A 21,654-nucleotide genomic window follows, 5' to 3' on the forward strand; every position below is an offset into this window, starting at 1 on the left:
GTTTCCACGGTTTGTTTCTCGAATTGGATTCTTAGCTCCTTTGATATTGTTGTTCTTCCCTTTAACTCTTTCTCCACTGATGTGTTCCTCTTTGCTCTTTCTCTTTCTCTTCCGATGGCTTCCGATATCTTTCCTCCTCGGGTCCACTGCTTCTATTATGTCTGTATTCAATCCTATCTCATCATATCATCATTTAATATCCCATAATGTTTCCATATTGATATCAATGACAATCTAGATCAACAAAAATACACTTGAAATACTAAATTTTAGTGATCCCTGGTCAAACAACTTTTCTTAGAAGCCGAAACAACCAAAACTTCACTCATTACCAATTCCAAATCAACGTTTTTAAAACCGGAACCGGTTACCAGACTGGTCCACCTAATGAACCGATTTACCGACAAGAACCGGTCGAACCAGAACCGGTTTGGTCTAAATGAACCGTTTTTAGAAAAATACATTAAATAATTAATTCTTAATGAAACAAAACTATTTTTAAGATTTAAAACCATGATTCGAAGCCAATAGAGACAAAATATGCAAAGTTTGCTCATTTATATACCATGTAAAGGTGAATATATCAAAATGGCCCAGAGTGTAATACATATCATTGACAAAATAGCAAAATACATAAGCAATGAGGCTCTAAATGGCCTATAAAGTCCAAAAACAATGTTGCAAGCTATGAGGCCATCGGCCTACTACAAGTCTACAGTGTACACATGATCAATCATCAAGTTCATCACCACTACTGGACACAGGATCATCATCAGGAGCTACATAGACATCATCTGGTTCAGAGTCTGAGGATGCCTCAGCTTGGTCTGCAACCTCAGTGGCAATGGCACCAATAACAATAGAAGTGGACCTAATGGAAGCACGAGTTTATCGACCTGCACAACTAGTGCCTTCCATTGGTTCTTTGCCCTTGATGTCGTTACTGATCCTGGTTCTGTTGCCGCCACAAAATCTGCTTCATCCCCTGCTAAAGCCATGTCGATATCAAAATCAGTGTCAAACACAAAATCTTTAGTCTCCTCCACCCATTCTGATGTTGGATCAATATCGTCCAACACAATGGGATCTAGATCAGGTGTTTTGTTCATCATTTGGTTCCTCCTCAGTCGAAAGTTGTATTGCACATTAACAAGATCATTTAATCGTTTTTGTTCCAAACGGTTTCTCTTCTTCATGTGTATGCACTCAAAAACAGACCAATTGTGCTCACAAATTGAAGCACTGCAAGTTAGTTGAGGACTCTAATTGCAAACCTTTGCAATTGACGACACTGGCCACCAAATGACTCCCACCAATGTGCTACAAAGAAACATATATTACTTAGTAACTTAGTTTATAATTTGAATTGTAAAGAACGTAAACAATTTTAACTTGAAAAGAAAAACAAATTGGTAATTGGAATTGCTTCCCTGGTTGATCCACATCCCTTGCCATATTTGCCAAGTTTTTGCCAAAGGTACCACCTGCCATAGTGAAAACATGAAGTTTTCTAAGTATTTCCAATGGGTTTGCATGGGTAGGGACCATGCGCTCCAAGCAATCAATCAATCCAGCGCTGACCTCCCCATCATGCAGATCTCCTAGCCGATCTTTATAATGATACTTTGGGTTCAAAAAATACCTAGTTGCATGTATAGGATGATGGAGTTGATTGTTCCATCTGTTATTAATGATCTCCCATATACAGCCATATTTAGCTAACCTATCCTTGTAAGTTGCCCGTATTTACTCCTTTACCTGATCCATAGCCTCATAAATGTAGCCCATGGCCAATTTTTCCACATCCACCATCCTTAGCACCTTAACAAGGGGCTCGGTAATTTTCAAAAGCTCTACAGACCTCTTCCAAAAATAATTGTCAAACACTTTCTTTTTGGCATCTTTTCCATCTTGTCTACGAGCCCGTCGAGTTTAGACCATTCTTCAGAAGAAAACATTTTCTGCAAGTTTTTATGTTGACCATTGAGACATTGCAACGTGAGAAAGTGAGTTGCAAATCTCGTAATTGCAGGCCTAACAAGCTCTTTTCCCGAATGTTTTTCCTCATTAGGTTCAATACCCATGAGTGGTTGTAAATGTATTTTGTAATGCACTTGGCATGCGCTACAGTGTTTTTTACCCACTCCACTTTGCCTATGTCCTCAAGCATGAGGTCTATGCAATGTGCAGCACATGGAGTCCAAAATATGGTCCTATATTTGGACTCAAGCATCTTTCCAACAAGAACATATTTTGAGGCATTATTGGTGATGACCTGCACAACATTCTGCTCCCTAACTTCTTGAACAATGTCATCCAAAAGCTCAAATAGAAGGGCTGCATCCTTCACCTTATTAGATGCATCAACTGATCTCGAAAACATGGTTCCTTGAGGGCAAGATAGTGCGGTTCTTTCCATTGGTCCATCCATCGGACATGATGGAACACCCTGTTTTGAGCCATGAATATTTAAACTCAACCAAATACTCATCAATGGAAGATATCTCTTTTTATAAAAGAGCTCCCCTCAAGTCATGCATACTAGGGCCTTTGAAGTTAAATGGGATATCTGAATCATACCACCATCTAGCAATGTATTGATGAGAAGTTTCTTTGCATTGTTTTTTCCAATGTTGATCCAAAGTGGGTTGACGACTTGGCTGGGAGGAAGTGGGATTAGAAGAGGCAATGTTGGCAGAAGATAAGAAAAAACTTTGGATTTTTGTTCTTTGTGTTCCTTTTGATGGTTGGCTAGTGCCATTAGAAGGATGAACATAGTGAAAGGGGTCATTGGTGGAAGGGATAGAAGTTGAGTCTTGAAACTCATAATCATCATACCCACTCTCTTTCATGGCTTCTAATAATTCTCTCTTCCTTGCAATGTCATCTTGGATGGCATTCTCCCTAGCCTTATCCTCATAAAACTTTTCAAGCTTGGAAATGTATTCTGCCCTAATAGGACCTAACACTACATTTGGTGCACCACATGGCGTTACTTGGCCTCTTATCTCAACCAAGTGTTGATTCAATCTAAGAATACCCCCACCTCCAATAGATTTATGGCATAATTTGCATATCATTTTTCCATCAATTATATCACAATGAGCCCATGCACTTTCCTTTCCTTTTGGAGACATGTTTGCTTGAAATAATTACAATTTGCAAAGAAATCTTCCATTTAAAAAAAATTGCAGCTAAGCAACATGGAAAACCAAAGCTAAATTTAGGAAAACAAATGCACATGTAGGCTAAAAAATTTGACAGCATAGAACTAGAGATTTGATAGCATAGACGATAGAAGTGAAAAGTTTATAATTTTATAACACAAAAAAAATTAATTCATGGACAGCGGTCAAATGAGGAATTTTCAAGTGAAAATCCTTACCTGGAAATGCAAACTAGCTTCCTTAGTCTCCTCTTGAAAATGCCAACTCCACTGACAGCTATAAACTATCTCCAAAATAGCTCCAACTCCAACTCCAAGACGACTACTCCAGCAAAAACTCAACACCCTCCAAGCTCCCAAGCAAACTCACAAATACTCATAAACACTCCAAATGAGATGTGTGAGACAAAAAAGAGAGAGAAGGGCCTCTTAAAGGCTTGGAAAGGGTGCTTTTGGAGGGAAAGGACCCTTACTTTCCCTCCAAAACCCCTAAACTACCTTGGAAAAACCACTCTGTGGGTCCTCGGCGAGCATGGCAGGTAACCGGCCGGTTTAGGATGGAACCGGCCGGTTTGCTACAAACTGGCTGGTTCCGTCCTAAACCGGCCAGTTAGGACCAAAATCTCGCCAAACTGCCTCCTTAACCGGGTTTTTCAGCCGGTTCCAACTGGTGGCCCTACTGACCGGCCGGTTAGACCGGTAACCGATTAGCTAGGCCAGTTTTAAAAACACTGTGAATCCAAATGTAACATTATGAGCCTCAGTGTATACCTTAACATTGCAAATTACTTACTGTATTCATGTCACAGTTTTTTTGTTTTCCATTGATATTTTTAACAATATCAAATTTACCAGGGATGGTTTTGCTGCGTTGATCGCTCTCGGTCGATGATGCCCAAGGCCTCAACCCCTTGTAATTTTAATTTGATTTTCAGTTAATAGAATTAGTCTTTGCCAAAAAAAAAAAACAATATCAAATTCATTCTCAAAATAAGGACAATTGACTAATAAAGGTCACAAAACCCATGCCTAATTTCAGTTCAGTTGCAGCAATGAAAAATAAGGACAATTGACTAATAAAGGTCACAAAACCCATGCCTAATTTCAGTTCAGTTGCAGCAATGAAAATGACACCAAATACTGAGGTTCTCCTCAGTCCTCCATAAAGTAATATTTGTTATATCTCTACTCAAATGTATGTTCCTCCCAAGGAAATCTTCAATTTCAATTTCAATAACTGAAGCTTGCCAGTATTTTGAATACAATGGAAAACTATAAATACCGAAAAACTTCATCCAACACTCGATTGGGAAAATAATAACTGTCCCACAAGTAAAAGTGCCATAGATTCTAGTAGTGCTTTTTTATCAAATGAAAAGCACCATCTTTCTCAAGCCCGTAAGCTTTTTGACTCATCTGTGATAGCCAAGGCTCGTCCTTCAGGCTCTTTTCTGAATTGCTGAGATGTCAAGTATGTCTCCAAGCTGCAAATCACTGGATTTGAGTCTGGATCATTTTGTGATTTCAGCCTCTCTATAAACTCTCTTGATATAGCATTTAAAAGTTTTGTGAAAGGTCTAGGATATGCTTGATAGAGACGGAAACCAGCTATCTGCAGAATCAAACAGGGACAGAACTTATTGTATGTTATAAGAACATAAATGATGTGATACCCAAATATTGGCTTTTTAGCATATTACCTTCAAAAATATATCTAAAGCAGCTGCTGTAAACCTGTTGGGAGGGAGTGCACTTAAAAATCGAGCCATCCAAGACCATCCATCCTTCACACCATGAAGATTCTTAACGCCTGGTATGTCTGTCTGCAATCAGCAAAGTGGAGGTGAAGACAATCTTGCTACTGTGAAAATATATTAATTGCGTAATTCAGTTACTTTTGTAAACAAGGCAAAGAGGCTTGACCATAGGCAACAAAAAAGATTGGCATTCTCTATAATGTTGTAACAGTGGCATTCTCTATAATGTTGTAACAGTTATAGCTGGGTTATTTGCAGTGCTTGGTAAAGCAAATGAAAAGCATGCCTTACACTCGACTATATTGATTGCCTTCTATCTTACATATGTCACAGTCACAGAAGGAAAAACAGCGCAAAAACAATGTTAAGAAACTTGCCACTAGAAAAAAATTTCCATGTATGAAAGCCAAATCTAGCTCACAGTTAAATAATCCAGAAAACTTTGAATATAACCTTTAAAGTAATTCTTTGAGGATGGAATATAAAATATTGAACAACGTATGAATGAATGATATGGTTCGGTTACAAATGAGGGCCCCAGGTGGGACGCCCTTTCATGAATTTTCCCCACTAACAGACATTCTTTCATAATTATAAATTATAATTGTTAATTATTCTTATTGTTATTATTATTCATTGATATAATTATGTTCATAACACCTTAACATAACATGGTTAAGTAAACAAGCAAGGTACTCACAACAGTTATGCAATCATGGATTATGTAGAACTGTGCCAGAAAATGAGAATTGAATAGGTAAAAGTGACCTAAGTCATCAAGGAGAAGGGCGATTTATTTTAGTCAACTTAGTTTGCTCAAGGTAAAAGTGTATGGCCTAACACTTGTGTTATATTTCCTAATAATTGAGAACAAATGACATTTGTGACACTTTCCTTGATGTCATACAAGGACTCCCTATGATCAAACCCATCTAGCAGCTTTAATAATTAAAAAAAGATCTCGACAAACTTCATAAAATATTGTAGATAACTGTAGCATCCTTGTAACTCATATAATGACTCTGCAACCCCAACTTATACTTAAATCTATTAGCATCAAGTTCTGGGTAGCAGGTCAATCAATTTTGGGCAGCAGATCAATAGATTTAAATGGTTGATTTCAACCTGCAGTTTTTGGGAAGCAGCTTAATGTCATTGGTGGCAACATGACACTTGGACAATATAAGTTGTCTAGGATTAACTTTTAGTCACTTAGAATTCATTTTTTTTTTATGTTTTGCAAGTTTATAACTAGTACTTTTTATTTCATTTTGTTTTATTTTTAATGGATTTAAACAAAATTTAATTTGGTTTGATCAAATTTATTTGCCAAGCAGGAACAAATTTATTCACCAGTTTATGATATTTTTCGAATTCCAGACCCTTCTCAATGAAATTTGGTGAACGCTCCGACCATTAACAAACAAATGTTTCTTAAGAAGCAGTTCTAGCTCTGTGCCCTCATAGCATAAATAAGACATCAATGCGAAGAACTTTTCATGCAAATCTGAATGCCAATGCTTTATTATAACATAGCTACAACCAAATGATAATATTAAGCACTAATTACAGACAGACATGATTTATCTTACTCACTAACAAGTTTGCAATTTAGCCTTGCAAAACACTGCAAATACATTAAGGAAATTATGCCTTTAACAGATAATAGGATAACAGATAATTCAACCAAATTATCCTTCATGCAAGCCAAGAAACTCTGAACACAATGAACAACCACGAAAGGCAAAAAGCCTGACAGCTCTGTTTCAATGAATATGTAGAAGCTTGGAAGGATGGCAGTATATCTGGCATGTTCCTGAACCACATAACACAATTTTCTTCTAGTTCGAAGCTGATCAACAGTTTAATGCTGAATTAAACTTGTCTCGCAGTTAAATCATGATGACTGTCCGCATAGGTCAATATAAAATATCCAATAGTGATTCAAAGTAAATTACATTAAAAGCTAAAACATTTCACTATGATAATTTATAAATCAATTTCTCATTGTCTTTGATAAAAAGATAGCCACTAGAGGTTAATCGGTTTGGTGAAAGCAGGGTGATATTATAGCCCCCACCACAGTTAAGTTCCTCAAAAACTAACCTGCACACTCCCACAAGGGGGCTGCTTATTAGCAGTTGAGCCACCATGGCCCTTAAGTCGAGCCGGTTGGCCACACACGTCATAAGTATAAGAACGATGTCCCATCTTTTAACAGGTAGTGGATACTCAACACTTCGGTGTAATAAGGAGGCTTGTTCAAGATTCTTTAATAGAAAGATGAGTTTTCTTGCAGTGAATATGGCATATGAAGAGTTCGGAACATGTAAGATAGCCCATTTATCATATCCATTTATACACCAACATATACTTCAGAATAAAATGTGTTTTGCACGATTGACAAATAAATCCCTATATTTGACCCGTCTCCTGACAGTTGCAGTCAGGAAGATATATATAAGCATAACCATATACATGCACAGTTGCACATAAGATAAACACACATAAAAATACGTCTTTAAAGTATAACACTCAACTGCCTTGGTAACATAATAAAAGGAAATGACAAATGGAAATTTGGATTCATTGTTAATGTTCTACCTGAATGATCGCTGCATATAGAGTTACATACGCCTTCATGCGAGCTAGATAATTATATGTACTTTCGATCTTTCCATTATCTTCTCGGTATCCAACTGTCTTGTAGTATGCATTTTCTGACTCAAAAGAAATCTGACATATTTCAAATTTGTTAAAATTACGTTCCACCAGAAATTTCTCAAGAATCTTTCCCGCGACATGTGAAAATTCTAGTGAGAATTAGATAAATTAAAATATGTAACAATCTCTAAAAATTGAAAACTAATAATCCATTTATTAACAAAAGACCAAAGAATGCTTCTTTTCAAAAGCTAAAAAAATTCATCTAAAAGGAAAATGATAAGACAGATGTGATGCAAATAAATTATCTTCATGTAGCAGCATGTAGAAGTTGTGCTGCGACTACTATTGAGGAGCTAATTCCAAGCCATTATAGTAGGTCCATTCCAAGACCAACGGTTCATGTGTTAAGACTATTTACTTGTCCTTTATGTAGTTATTTATATTTGGCAAGAAGATCTGGCATGTTGTCATTATGTTTTGACAGTATATATTGAAAGAAAGAAAGAAATTATTTTTAACGTCCATGAGGCTAAAGATAACCTATGGGACAGATTGCTTTTTCATCTGTTTGATGTATTCAGCGATTTTTCTATGAAGCTTTAAAATTAATGCTCCGAGCTTCTCGACAAACCCCTCGCTAAATATATTATCCCAAGAGCTATCTGCCAACATATCTGCATAACTTTCCCTGTTGTCTTTGAAGGTCTCACATTCTAAAATGAAATGTTTTTCTGTTTTCACTTTTCCAGAAGAACAAAAAATGCATACTCTTTCCTCCCACACTTCCTTTGGCCTTTTCTAGCGCCCTATTTCACAACGGAGTCAATGAGAATTAGTCCTTAATTGAGCAATAAGAATTTTGGCTCTCCAAGAGATATTGGCCTCTATGTATGCTTTTGGTTGATGACTGAGTGGGATTAAACACTTCAATATAGTAATTTTTCTTTCTTCCTAGCTCCTTATCCCAAGTACGCTTGTGGAACTTTTCCATAACAAAAGATTTTATCTCTTTGTTGTTTATGGGATACGCGTTCAAGCCAATACCCTATTTACTAAACCATTTGATATTTTGTTGCATCCAAGTTTTTTTTCTCTTGCACAATCTATCATTAAAGACAACCTTAGGCCATCTACCCTCTTCCATTTGCTCATTTTTTTAAATACCTTATGACTCGCACCATAGCAATTGCTTCAATTGATGTAGTCCAACTAACTGTTGTGATTCATCCAACAAAATATGAATCAATGTTGCATGACTCGTACTCATATGACTCGTCTGGGTATTGACTTAACGAATCGTATAGGAGTTGAGAATGACCCTTATAAGGCTCAGCAAAATACAGAATCCCTCCATTTTCCCTTTCCCTTTCCCTCCACCTGGTGTCAAAAAAAAAAAAAAAAAAAATGAAATTTGCTGCCAAGGACGGGTCATATACAGGGCCGTATGAGTTTGATATGAGTCGTATGCGAGTCAATGGGTCCAAGGCTGCTTGGGAACAGGAGCAAGGAGCAACATTTTCAAAAGCTCCCGCATCGGGAGCAAATTGAGAGCGAATTTTTATATAATATATATTTTTATATATTTTGATGCATGTATGTCAACAAAAGCATGTAGAAAGATAAATTAGATATAAAAAGCATAAAAAATGGATTAAAGGATATAACATCAATCATCTAGAAGTTATAATCTTCATCAAACACATGTCCACAACTTACAAGTTCTCATTTCTATAGCATGTAAGGGTGCACATAATCAAAAAGTATCGAGTGCAATCTATCTTTGAACTGAAAATACATCAACAAATAGGCTCTAGATGGTCTCTAGCATCCCAAAAAATCATGCTACAACAAATACCTACATATCATCAAAACCATTGCCTATCTTGGGATATTTGTCATTAATATCACCCTCTAAGCAATTAACATAAGATAAAAAAAATTGTAACATGTCAAGACAAGATTTTGTTTGAGTGATGGGTACATTTTAGTAGGGTCATGATAGAGGAGTTCGACAACCAATGTCACTAACATCAAGGTACATAGAGGGCTTGGTGATCTTGATTAAATACAAGTTCCATACCCTAGTACACGAAAAAATCTAATGGAAACATTGCAATCCTCCCAATCTTGAAATCTTAAAAAACTGATATGTCTGCTGGATTTTGAGTGAGATTTAAAATTCTATTTTCTCCATATGAAATCCATTGAGGTCGGAACCATTCTCAAATGTCCTGAGTCATTTCATGGTAATGTTAAAAATTTAAATAAAAGTGAAATTCTCCTTTATCTTTCATTTTCAGTGAAAGTGACAATCTCCTTTATCTTTTATTTTCATCCTTTTACTTTTACTAAAAATGAAAGATAAAGAAGAATGCCACTTTTACATTAAGAATTGAACATTACCATGAATTGCATATAAATACTAGGACCATAGGATTGAATATTAGGCTTCCCTACTCAAAACCTCTTGTTTCTTTGAATTTTTTTGCGTTTGGAACATCTTTGTGATACAATTTTTGAGAAAATGCTAGGGAGTGATTTTTTTTGCAGGAGTGCGCTTCAGGAGTGGATTTTAGGGGTAGGGGGTGGGGGGGAACACTCCCACACAACCCTGAATTGGTCAATGCAAGTCTTGTGCGAGTCAGTGTGGGTAAGAGTCTTATGTGCAAGTTCTATGAGAGTGACTCGCTTTGGCATATGATTCATCAAGACCCACGAGCCTTGAAGGGTCGTGCTTCACTGAGATGAATCAATGCTTAGTTTAGGGTACGTGCATGTGTCCATTCACAAATTCTCCACTTATATCAACCAGCAGAGTGTGACAGAGTGATTTGCAGAAAAGCAAAGGAAAAATGCATACTCATATGGACTCTATGATGTTATAGAGATTTAGTTCCCTCAACTACATTCGTCTAATAAGGAAAAATGAAATTTGCTGCCAGGGACGGGTCGTATATAGGGCCGTACGAGTTTGATATGAGTCGTATGCGAGTCAATGGGTCCAAGGCTGCTTGGGCGCAAGAGCAAGGAGCAACATTTTCAAAAGCTCCCGCATCGGGAGCAAATTGAGAGCGAATTTTTATATAATATATATTTTTATATATTTTGATGCATGTATGTCAACAAAAGCATGTAGAAATATAAATTAGATACAAAAAGCATAAAAAATGGATTAAAGGATATAACATCAATCATATAGAAGTTATAATCTTCATCAAACACATGTCCACAACTTACAAGTTCTCATTTCTATACCATGTAAGGGTGCACATAATCAAAAAGTATCGAGTGCAATCTATCTTTGAACTGAAAATACATCAACAAATAGGCTCTAGATGGTCTCTAGCATCCAAAAAAATCATGCTACAACAAATACCTACATATCATCAAAACCATTGCCTATCTTGGGATATTTTTCATGAATATCACCCTCTAAGCAATTAACATAAGATAAAAAAAATGTAACATGTCAAGACAAGATTTTGTTTGAGTGATGGGTACAGTTTAGTAAGGTCATGATAGAGGAGTTCGACAACCAATGTCACTAACATCAAGGTACATAGAGGGCTTGGTGCTCTTGATTAAATACAAGTTCCATACCCTAGTACATGAAAATATCCAATGGAAACATTGCAATCCTCCCAATCTCGAAATCTTAAAAAACTGATAAGTCTTCTGGATTTTGAGTGAGATTTAAAATTCTACTTTCTCCATATGAAATCCATTGATGTCGGAACCATTCTCAAATGTCTTGAGTCATTTCATGGTAATGTTAAAATTTAAATAAAAGTGAAATTCTCCTTTATCTTTCATTTTTAGTGAAAGTGACAATCTCCTTTATCTTTTATTTTCATCCTTTTACTTTTACTAAAAATGAAAGATAAAGGAGAATGCCACTTTTACTTTAAGAATTGAACATTACCATGAATTGTATATCAATACTAGGACCATAGGATTGAATATTAGGCTTCCCTACTCAAAACCTCTTGTTTCTTTGAATTTTTTTTGTGTTTGGAACATCTTTGTGATACAATTTTTGAGAAAATGCTAGGGAGCGATTTTTTTTGCAGGAGTGCACTTCAGGAGTGGATTTCAGGGGTGGGGGGTGGGGGGAACACTCCCACACAACCCTGAATGGGTCAATGCGAGTCTTGTGCGAGTCAGTGCGGGTAAGAGTCTTATGTGCAAGTTCTATAAGAGTGACTCACTTTGGCATATGATTCATCAAGACCCGCGAGCCTTGAAGGGTCGTGCTTCACTGAGATGAATCAATGCTTAGTTTAGGGTACGTGCATGTGTCCATGCACAAATTCTCCACTTATATCAACCAACAGAGTGTGACAGAGTGATTTGCATAAAAGCAAAGGAAAAATGCATACTCATATGGACTCTATGATGTTATAGAGATTTAGTTCCCTCAACTACAGTCATCTAATAATAAAAATCATATTTTGAACTGAACAAAGTTCCTTCTATAGATTAATTAGTCCATAAGACTTGGAATATAAATATATCCATGAGGATACATTTATTATATATTAAATATGTGAATAAGAATCATTATACAATGAGAGTGAGAGGTTTGCTTATATACCAAGAAGGTGTCTCTTCATGTAGAGTCATGTCTCATTTAGACATGACTCTTCAACCTAATTATTAATTAACTAATAATTATATATGGTTATTATCATTTACATTATTTTACATTATTTCCTATATATTTATTCATAACATTGCCCTCCTCCTTGAAAAGATTTGTCCTCAAAGCTTGATCTCTTTTTTGGCTTTGAATGTCTTTCTGTCTCGGAACTGTCATCTTTGTCAATACATGTTGATATGATCTTCTAAGTGACAAAAAAACTGTCGCACTGAGAAGGAATCAAACCATCCTAGATTAATCTTCTATGTAATATTCTGATCACTGGAATTTTGTAATTACTTGTCATCATAGGACTGGATTGAGATTATGTCACTATTCTCTAGAACATCAGTTTGTTGTTTTTGGTCTGAATGGTCCTAATACGTAGCATGGTTGAGTTGTCTACTCTCATGATTCAGATGTCGATAGGGAACTTTTTTGGTTTGACATTCCCTTATTAAGAGTTTGGAAATTTTTTTATTTACTTCAAGGGCGATGTTGTTGAGTTGGTTACACAACCTTCACTTGGGATGTTAATCATCTGAACTCCAACATCTAAGTGTGTTGTTTCTTCAACTGACTTGTCTTCTTGAGTTGTCATACTCACTGGGTATCCGTTCCCTTATTTTCAACCAAGACTGTTACGACTGGAGATTTCGACACTTCTTCTTGAGTGAATTGTTCTAACTTGTCTTTTAATGTTTTCTTATCGTCCTTAAGTTTCTTAATTTGAGTGAGTAGACTTTGATTATGGTATCTCAGACGTAAAAGTTCTTTGATTTCTGATTTATCAACTTTATTTTCAGTGTTTTGAATTTTAAGTTTTTCATCTTTTAGATCTTTGATTTGTTCTAATAAATTTTTATTAAGGTTCTTTAAACACAAGGTTTCCTCTTCTTGTTCTGATAAGTGCTTCTTGAGTTCTTTCTTTGTGACATTAGTCTACTTCGCTTGTGTCACACTGTTAGTGATTTTTGATGTGGTCCTTGAGACGAGAAATTTAATCGTCTTTTTCCATTATTTCTTTGTAATGCATATCCACAAGATTTTTATGTTCATGTTCTAATGCTTTCTTGTTTTGCTGAAGTTTGGCTATTCTGTCATTCTCTTGATATTTTAGTTGCACTTTCTCGGTACACTAGATTACATCATTTTGTGGGAGTGATGATGGACATTCAACTTGGAATAGGGATTCCATTTTCTTTCTCTCCTCATTAAAATCAGCATGTTGTCGCTCAAGTATTGTATTTAATTTTTCTATATCGCTTGCGAATGATTGTTTTTGTTCATTACCTAGAGATTTCATATTCTTTTTCTTTTTCTTTTTCTTCACTTATTTTAACTTTGTATGGAATATATATATATATATATATATATATATATATATATATATATATATATATATATATATATATATAATTGAATTAGTTATATGATTATAAAACTATATAATTATAATATATAACTTATATGGTTAAAAACTTAAAAATATATAATAATTTTAGTCATATAATGAACTATATAGCTTATATATAGCAGTGAAAAAAAATGAAGTCGGGGGTCAACTAAAACAACAGTGGAATGAATGTTGGACAGGCATGACGATTTATGGAAGAGACAAACAACAGAACACGCAATTAGATATGGTGGTAGTGTGTGTCGAAAAAAATCGACAGTGGGGGAACAGTGGGGAAGAATGACAAACTGGAAAAAATGTGTCGGTTGGAGGCGGGAAATCAATTAGAAGGTGGCGGTGGCGATGGTTTCTAAACGTAGATGAGGTTGACCAAGTGGATCTGGTTGGGAGGTTAGTCAGCGGGGCAACGAGGAGTGCTAGATGACTGTGAGGAAGGCGACAGATGACCAGTAATGGACGAAACCTGCGGCTCAGGTATTTCGATAGTGATGGCGGTTGTCAATAGCGTTATCGGCAGTTGTGGGTTTTGTTTTTATTTTATTTTCTTTTATTGTAGCAGTGCAACCGGGGTAGTGGCGACAAGTGGTGGAGCAGGACGGATGTAATAGGTCAGGGGCCAAGAGACAACAACGAGGTGTGTTGCATTGTTGTGACAGCAGTCAGTGGTATAAACGACAGACAACGGAGTTGTCAAAATGGATAGGGAGAACAATAGGGACGTAGGTCAACAAGCGGGATGGTGGCATTGAGCAACGACAAGGGAAACAGTTGAAGCATGTGGGACGAGAGAGGCCACAACAAAGAAGGCAAGTAGGAATGAAACGATGGAAGTGAGGTTTGCAATAACGACCAAATAATAATTTTGAAGTGGAGGCTTATTTGTAGCGCTACATTGAGGTGGGAAGGGACTCACAGCGACTTGTGGCAGAATGCGGACATGCAACCAATAGCGGTGTCTGCAATGGCGGTTTGTGGTTTGATGGAATCATCCAAGTGATAATAACATCAAGGTTACGCTACCTAGTGCGACTTCCACTATTATTGGTACCTACGATTTTGATTTTATTTTTAAATTACTCTTTTTTTTTGCCTTTTTTTTTAACTTGTATGTATGTATATGTTTTTTTTTATATAACTTTTTATTTTTATTTTTTTATGATTTAATTATATAATTGAATTAATTATATGATTATAAAACTATATAATTATAATATATAACTTATATGGTTAAAACTATATAATAATTTTAATCATATAATGAACTATCTATAACTTATATATAGCAGTGAAAAAAAATGAAGTCGTGAGTCAACCAAAAAAACAGTGGAACGAATGTTGGACGGGCGTGACGGTTTGTGGAAGAGGAAACCGACAGAACATGCGATTAGATATGGTGGCAGAGTGTGTAAAAAAAAAATTGACAGCAAGGGAACAGTGAGGAAGAACGACGGATTGGAAAAAATGTGTCAGTTGGAGGTGGGAAATCAATGAGAAGGTAGCGGTGGCGCTGGTTTTTGAATGCAGATGAAGTTGACCGAGTGGATGTGGTTGGGAGGTTAGTCAACGAAGAGCGATGGCGGGGGCAGTGAGGAGTGGTGGATGACTGTGAGGAAGGAAACAGATGACCAGTGATGGATGGAACCTGTGGCTTAGGTCTTTTGATAGTGATGGCGGTTTTCAACAGCATTGTCGGTGGCCTTGAGTTTTGTTTTTATTTTATTTATTTTGTTGCAACAATGCAATTGGGGTAGTGGTGACAAGCGGTGGAATAGGAAGGATGCTATAGTTCGGGGGCCAAGAGACAACAACAAGGTGTGTTGCACTGTTGTGACAGCGGTCGGTGGTACAAACGATGGAAAACGAAGTTGTCGAACTGGACAGGGAGCACGGTAGGGACATAGGTCAACAAGCGGGATGCCGGCATCGAGCAGCAGCAAGGGAACATTTGATGCATGTGGGACGAGAGCAGCCACAATGAAGAAGGTGATTGGGAATGAAACGATGGAAGTGAGGTTTGCAACAACGATCGAATAATAATTTTGAAGTGGAGGCTTATTTGTAGCACTACACTGAGGCGGTAAGGGACTCACGATGACCTGTGGCAGAATGCGGACAAGCGGCCAGTAGCAGTGGCTACAATGGTTGTTTACAGTTTCATCGAATCGTCCAAGCGGCAACAACATCAAGGTTACGCTAGATACTATGACTTCCACTGCTGTTGGTACCTACGATTTTGATTTTGATTTTTTTTTAAATTACTCTTTTTTCTTCTTCCTTTTTTTTTAACTTGTATGTATGTATATGTATTTTTTTATATAACCTTATTTATTTATTTATTTAATTATATAATTGAATTAATTATATGATTATAAAACTATATAATTATAATATATAGCTTATATGGTTAAAACTATATAATAATTTTAATCATATAATGAACAATATATAACTTATATATAGAAATGAAAAAAAACAAGTCATGAGTCAACTAAAAAACAGTGGAATGAATGTTGTACGGGTGTGACGGTTTGTGGAAGAGGCAACTGATAGAACACACGATTAGATATGGTGGCAGAGTGTGTCGAAAAAGAATCGACAACAGGGGAACAGTGGGGAAGAACGACAGACTGGAAAAAATGTGTCGGTTGGAGGCAGAAAATCAATGAGAAGGTGGCGGTGGCGATGGTTTCCGAACACAGATGAGGTTGACTGAGTGGATGTGGTTGGGAGGTTAGTCAGTGAAGAGTGATGGCGGGGGCAGCGAGGAGTGGTGGACGATTGTGAGGAAGGCGTCAGATGACCAGCGATGGACGAAACCTATGACTCAGGTCTTTCGACAGTGACGACGGTTGTCAATAGCACTGTTGGCAGTCGTGGGTTTTGTTTTTATTTTATTTTCTTCTATTGCAACAGTGCAACTGGGGTAGTGGCGAAAAGTGGTGGAGTAGGGTGGATGCTATAGGTCAGGGGCCAAGAGACAACAACGAGGTGTGTTGCGTTGTTGTGACAGTAGTGGGTGGTTCAAACGACGGACAACAAAGTTCAAACAACGGACAACGGAGTTGTCGAAATGGATAGGGAGCACAGTAGGGACGTAGGTCAACAAGCGGGATGGTGGCGTCGAGCAGCGGCAAGGGAAACGGTTGATGCATTTGGGATGAGAGCAACCACAACGAAGAAGGTGACTGGAAATGAAACGATGGAAGTGAGGTTTGCAACAACGACCGAATAATAATTTTGAAGTGAAGGCTTATTTGTAGCACTACACTGAGGTGGGAAGTGACTCACGACGACCCGTGGTAGAATGCGGATAGGCGACCAGTAGCAGTGGCTACAATGGCGGTTTGTGAGTTGATGGAATCATCCAAGGGGAAACAAAATCAAGGTTATGCTACATACTGCGACTTACACTGCTGTTGGTACCTATGATTTTGATTTTGATTTTTTTTTTCCTTTTTTTTACTTGTATGTATGTATATGTATTTTTTTATATAGCATTTTTTAAATAATTTTTTATTTTTTATTTTTTACAATTGTAGAATGGAGAAGCTCCTTCTTGTATCGAATGCTTGATTGACGACAACAAGGTTGTCGGGAGGTTGATGGCCAAAGGCCTAGTGATCAGCCAACGTGGCTTTGATACCAAATGAAGCGAACAAAGTTCCTTCTACAAATTAATTACTCCAAAAGACTTGGAATATAAAGATATCCATGAGGATACAAATATTATATATTAAATATGTGAATAAGAATCATTATACAATGAGAGTGAGAGGCTTGCTTATATACCAAGCAGGTGTCTCTTCATGGAGATTCATGTCTCATTTAGACATGACTCTTCAACCTAATTACTAATTAACTAATAATTATATATGGCTATTATCATTTACATTATTTCCTATATATTTATTCATAACAAATTTATACAAAAAGTATTAAATACTCTGATTTCAATATTACCTTGATGGCTCTCTTAAGTTCATATATACTTCTGCCTGTATCCATTCTGAACAAGAAGAACACCCATTGAACGTACATTGGTCTATTTTAATGAAAATTAACATTTTTAACTGTAACTTCTGTGACTGACGGGTACCACAATACTTTTGATCTAGGTTAAAGCAAGTGCCCCTATTTGATGAAGATAGCATACCATCATCTTGTCAATCAATTGATTAAATTACTTTTGCAGTTGCTCTTCAATTAACCACTTGCAGGTTCAAGGTAGTTCGTAAAATACCCAAGTATATACAATCAAATACATAATTAAAGCCTTAGTTAATTTTATATGAATCAATACGTAGACAACTCTTCCGAAACTCACAATTGTTTATTGATCCATCCATTCAATGTTATACAAAGGAATCCCATTGTCAATTGTAATCATCACTTTCATATCGTTGCACTAAGAGAAGTGACATGCACTGTACAATCTGGGTGGAAGAGATGTGTCACATGTGCAACATGCATTAGTTTAAATGGAATAAAATTGGACATCTGACATCTAATGTCAAAATGGAATAGCATTTGACATCCAATCTCTAATCTCAAAGCATAAACGCATCTTAAAGAAATAAATTAGGAAAGACAACTTAAAAATAAATAAATGAATTAACAAACATAAATCCATCTTAACCCTGGATCTTGTAAGCATTGAGAGATTTCTCCAGAGGCATTTTATGTTGATTTGGGTAGCAAAGGATGTTCTCTAGCCATGAAAATTGGCGGTGAGGCTAAATCACTTGGGATCTCCAAGACCCAGAAATGGTTTGGGCAGATTCTAACCAGTTGGGGAGATATTAAAATAATTAATATTTTTAATGGAGTTCCTAAGTCTATACTTAGGAAAAATAAAATATTAATGGGTATTAATATAAAACTGGGTAAGAAGGTTCCAAAAGTCATGGATCAAGCCAAATCTAATCTTAGTCGTTGATTAGAGGTTTAATCTCAGTAGTTGAAGGACCAACAGGAAAAGTATAAGAAGAGGCTTGAGGGTCAATTGGAGAACACACTGAAGGAGGCCAGTCAGTTCGATTTCTTGAGTGGGGTTAGCTGAGAAATTCGAACTGGAGGTTTGGATTGCAACAAGAGGTAGTGGGTATGGAACAGAGAGGTAGGAACAACACTAGAAGATTAGCACAGAGGTTAGAGAGGCAGACATAGAGGCAGTAGAACTGCGCAGTCATTGGAGGGTCTGCGTGGGTGATGCAGAGAGGCAGAAGCTGACGCAGAGGGTCTGGGAGCTGCGCAGAGGCCAACAAGCTTGATGCTGAGTCTTAAAAAAGTGTTGAAGAATTTATCTCTATTGGGTAACCCAGTTTGGCATCCAGTGTTGAATTTTCTAAGTCTCGCAGTTAGAAATATTTAATGTACTTTCTGATTTACTCCTTCCTACTTGTTCTGATTAATTAACAAGTTATTTACCATGTAAATAATGAAAATAAATAGAGTTACATGCTCATCACATTACAGATCATCAAATGAAGGAAACAGAAACAAGCACACAAGTGACATCGTTGTTTTTGGACTAATGTCCCCGGAAAATCCCAATGCAGGAAAACCGGTGCAACTATCTGAGGGTTTGATTTATTAACCAGTTTCAGAATACAATCTAGGTGCCAAATCCAGCTCACCCAATAGAGAAAAATCTCGGCAATAGTACCTCTCAACTCGAAAGCAGATATTCTAGCTGAAACCCGAGATAAACACTCTAACAGCTCCACAGCTCAAATCTGCCCCACGAAACCCCAACGTCAGCCTCTAGGGACTGCGACAGTGTCTCTCTGGCCCAATGTTTGCCCAGCGTCACTCTAGATTGGCCTGCGTTAGCCTTTGGAGGCATTGCATCAACCCTTTGGAACTCTACGTCACCCATGATGTCCCTCTGAGGCATTGCGTCAGTGCGTAGCTGGTGGCTACCTCTGCATGAGCCCTGGCTGGCTCTATGTGAACCCCTCGCTGGTTCTGCGTCCCTCTCTCGACTACTGTACTGATTCTCCCAATGCTATCTCTGCCTCTTTGCTTCTGTATTCAGTATTCACTACCCCTCAACTACAATTCTGATCACTCTCTCAACTTTCTTAACAAACCCAGCCCCAAAAAGTCAAAATCTTGATCTCTTGGTGTGTTCTCCAAGTGACCCTCAAGCCTCCTCTTATGCTTTTCTCGTTGACAATTCAACAGCCGAGATTAAGTCCCTAATCAACGGCTAAGATTAGATTTGGCTCGATCCATGACTTTTGGAGCATTCTAACACAGTTTTATATTAATTCACATTAATATTTTAATTTCCCTAAGTATGACTTAGGGATTCCATTAAAAATATTAATTATTTTAATATCTCCCAAACTGTTTAGAATCTACCCAAACTCTTTTTGGGTATTGGAGATCTCATGTGCCTTAGCCTCTCCACCAATTTTCGTGGCTAGAGCACATCCGATGCTACCCCAAATCACACCCAGTTGTACTAAAGAATAGTTGATTAATAAAAGCCTCCTCTGCTGCACCGGTTTTCCCACATTGGGTTTTTCCGGGGACATTTGTCCAAAATATCTGTGTTGATGTGTCTAATTCTTGTGCATGTATTTGTTTTTGTATTATGGTGTGATATCTGCAGCAGAATTTATTTTAATGTTTATTGAAGGGTTTTCGTAAATAACTTATTGGAAAATAAGTAGGTAAAATAAATCAGTGGTTGCAGTGATAGAATTTTCACATTTTAATGCCTCATTGTGCTTAATAGATCTTTGGTTAAGATGGATCTATACTAGTTATATAATATTTTTATCCTTTATGGACTACACGTTTTGTCCATTTTCTTATAATTCCTGATGGCTCCTTGTAACAATAGTCAAGTCCATTACAGGTGGTATCAGAGCTAGTTTGAGACATGCTGACCTGTAGCCAAATTTGTTGCCAGTAGCAGCAAGCTTCCATGCACCTTGCTCTAGTAGCCACTCCATAGTTCACCATTCCACACACCTTGCTCCATACACTCCACAGTCATTATGCACACTTCCTTCCCATATACATAGACAATTATAGAAACTCACCACAAAAAGGACAATAGCAGGCATGTAATTGTAACCAATCTATGATTATTCAATTGTAAGTACCTTTCCATAAAAAATACTAACAAAAAAGCTAAAATCTGGAACATGTTAATCGGCTAATGGAATTTTTAAATCCAAATAAGGGGTAACGACTCGACGTAATTAGCTAAAGTATGGTACTATAAAATATGTTTGATGTAAAGCAGCATTGAAAGCTAGATTGGGTCTAATCACTAAGATAAGAATTATGTCAGGTTTGCCATACCTTTGAATATGGAATATATTTTGGAACAGTAAAGATGCAAGACTTATGCAACTCAGCAAGCACAAGATCCATTGCAATTGGAACCTATAAGAAACAAAGCACCATAAGATCATCATGATAAACTTATCATTATCATAAAATCTAAAAGAAAAATTCTTTCTAGAGAACACTATTTCATTCTATGTACACCCTTATTATATGTGATGAATTACAGTGGTGTAAAAGTAAACCGCAAAACAATAGTGTCCATGAATCATAACTTTAACCTATGGCAACTCCCATAACCATAAAGCTTTACATTGTTCTAAACAATTGTAAAAGAAACATGAAATATAGCATACTTTTAGGAAATGAACTTTTTCATGGCATTTTAATAAATCTGTTTATTAATTATATAAATTAGCTTAGGTGGTTGGGAGCACATTTTGTTCTCCCCTCACCCGAGTTCAATTCCAAGGGACATATTTGGCCCCTTGTGATAAGGAACAAACATTATATAAATTATGAGATAAGATGGAATTAATGAGATAATTAGATAAAACATTAAAAGCCCAAGATGGGGTGATAGGGAGGGCACAGTGTGAGAATTTCGTTGTAGTGATTGATTTATTTCTCCTACATATTTACAATAATAAGTTATTCACCAATGCTTCAGTAAATATCTAAATAAATTCAGTTGTAGACTTCA

General features: G+C 36.8%; 1 protein-coding gene across 1 annotated transcript; it reads right to left on the reverse strand.

Moving 5' to 3' along the window:
* Nucleotides 1-4,259: 4,259 nt before the first annotated feature.
* LOC149172969 (mRNA export factor GLE1-like) lies at nucleotides 4,260-21,046 on the reverse strand. Its single transcript, XM_089427852.1, has 4 exons — nucleotides 20,967-21,046; nucleotides 7,528-7,659; nucleotides 4,867-4,989; nucleotides 4,260-4,778 (listed from the first exon to the last, which is right to left on the reverse strand). The coding sequence occupies exons 1-4, from the start codon at nucleotides 21,036-21,038 to the stop codon at nucleotides 4,557-4,559; spliced, it is 549 nt and encodes a 182-aa protein (XP_089283978.1). The 5' UTR covers nucleotides 21,039-21,046; the 3' UTR covers nucleotides 4,260-4,556.
* Between the last annotated feature and the right edge of the window lie 608 nt (nucleotides 21,047-21,654).

This window comes from Pinus tabuliformis, chromosome 4_2, assembly GCF_031772625.1.
Source record: "Pinus tabuliformis cultivar Carrire ecotype Pingquan chromosome 4_2, CPIR1, whole genome shotgun sequence".
Taxonomy (NCBI): domain Eukaryota; kingdom Viridiplantae; phylum Streptophyta; class Pinopsida; order Pinales; family Pinaceae; genus Pinus; species Pinus tabuliformis.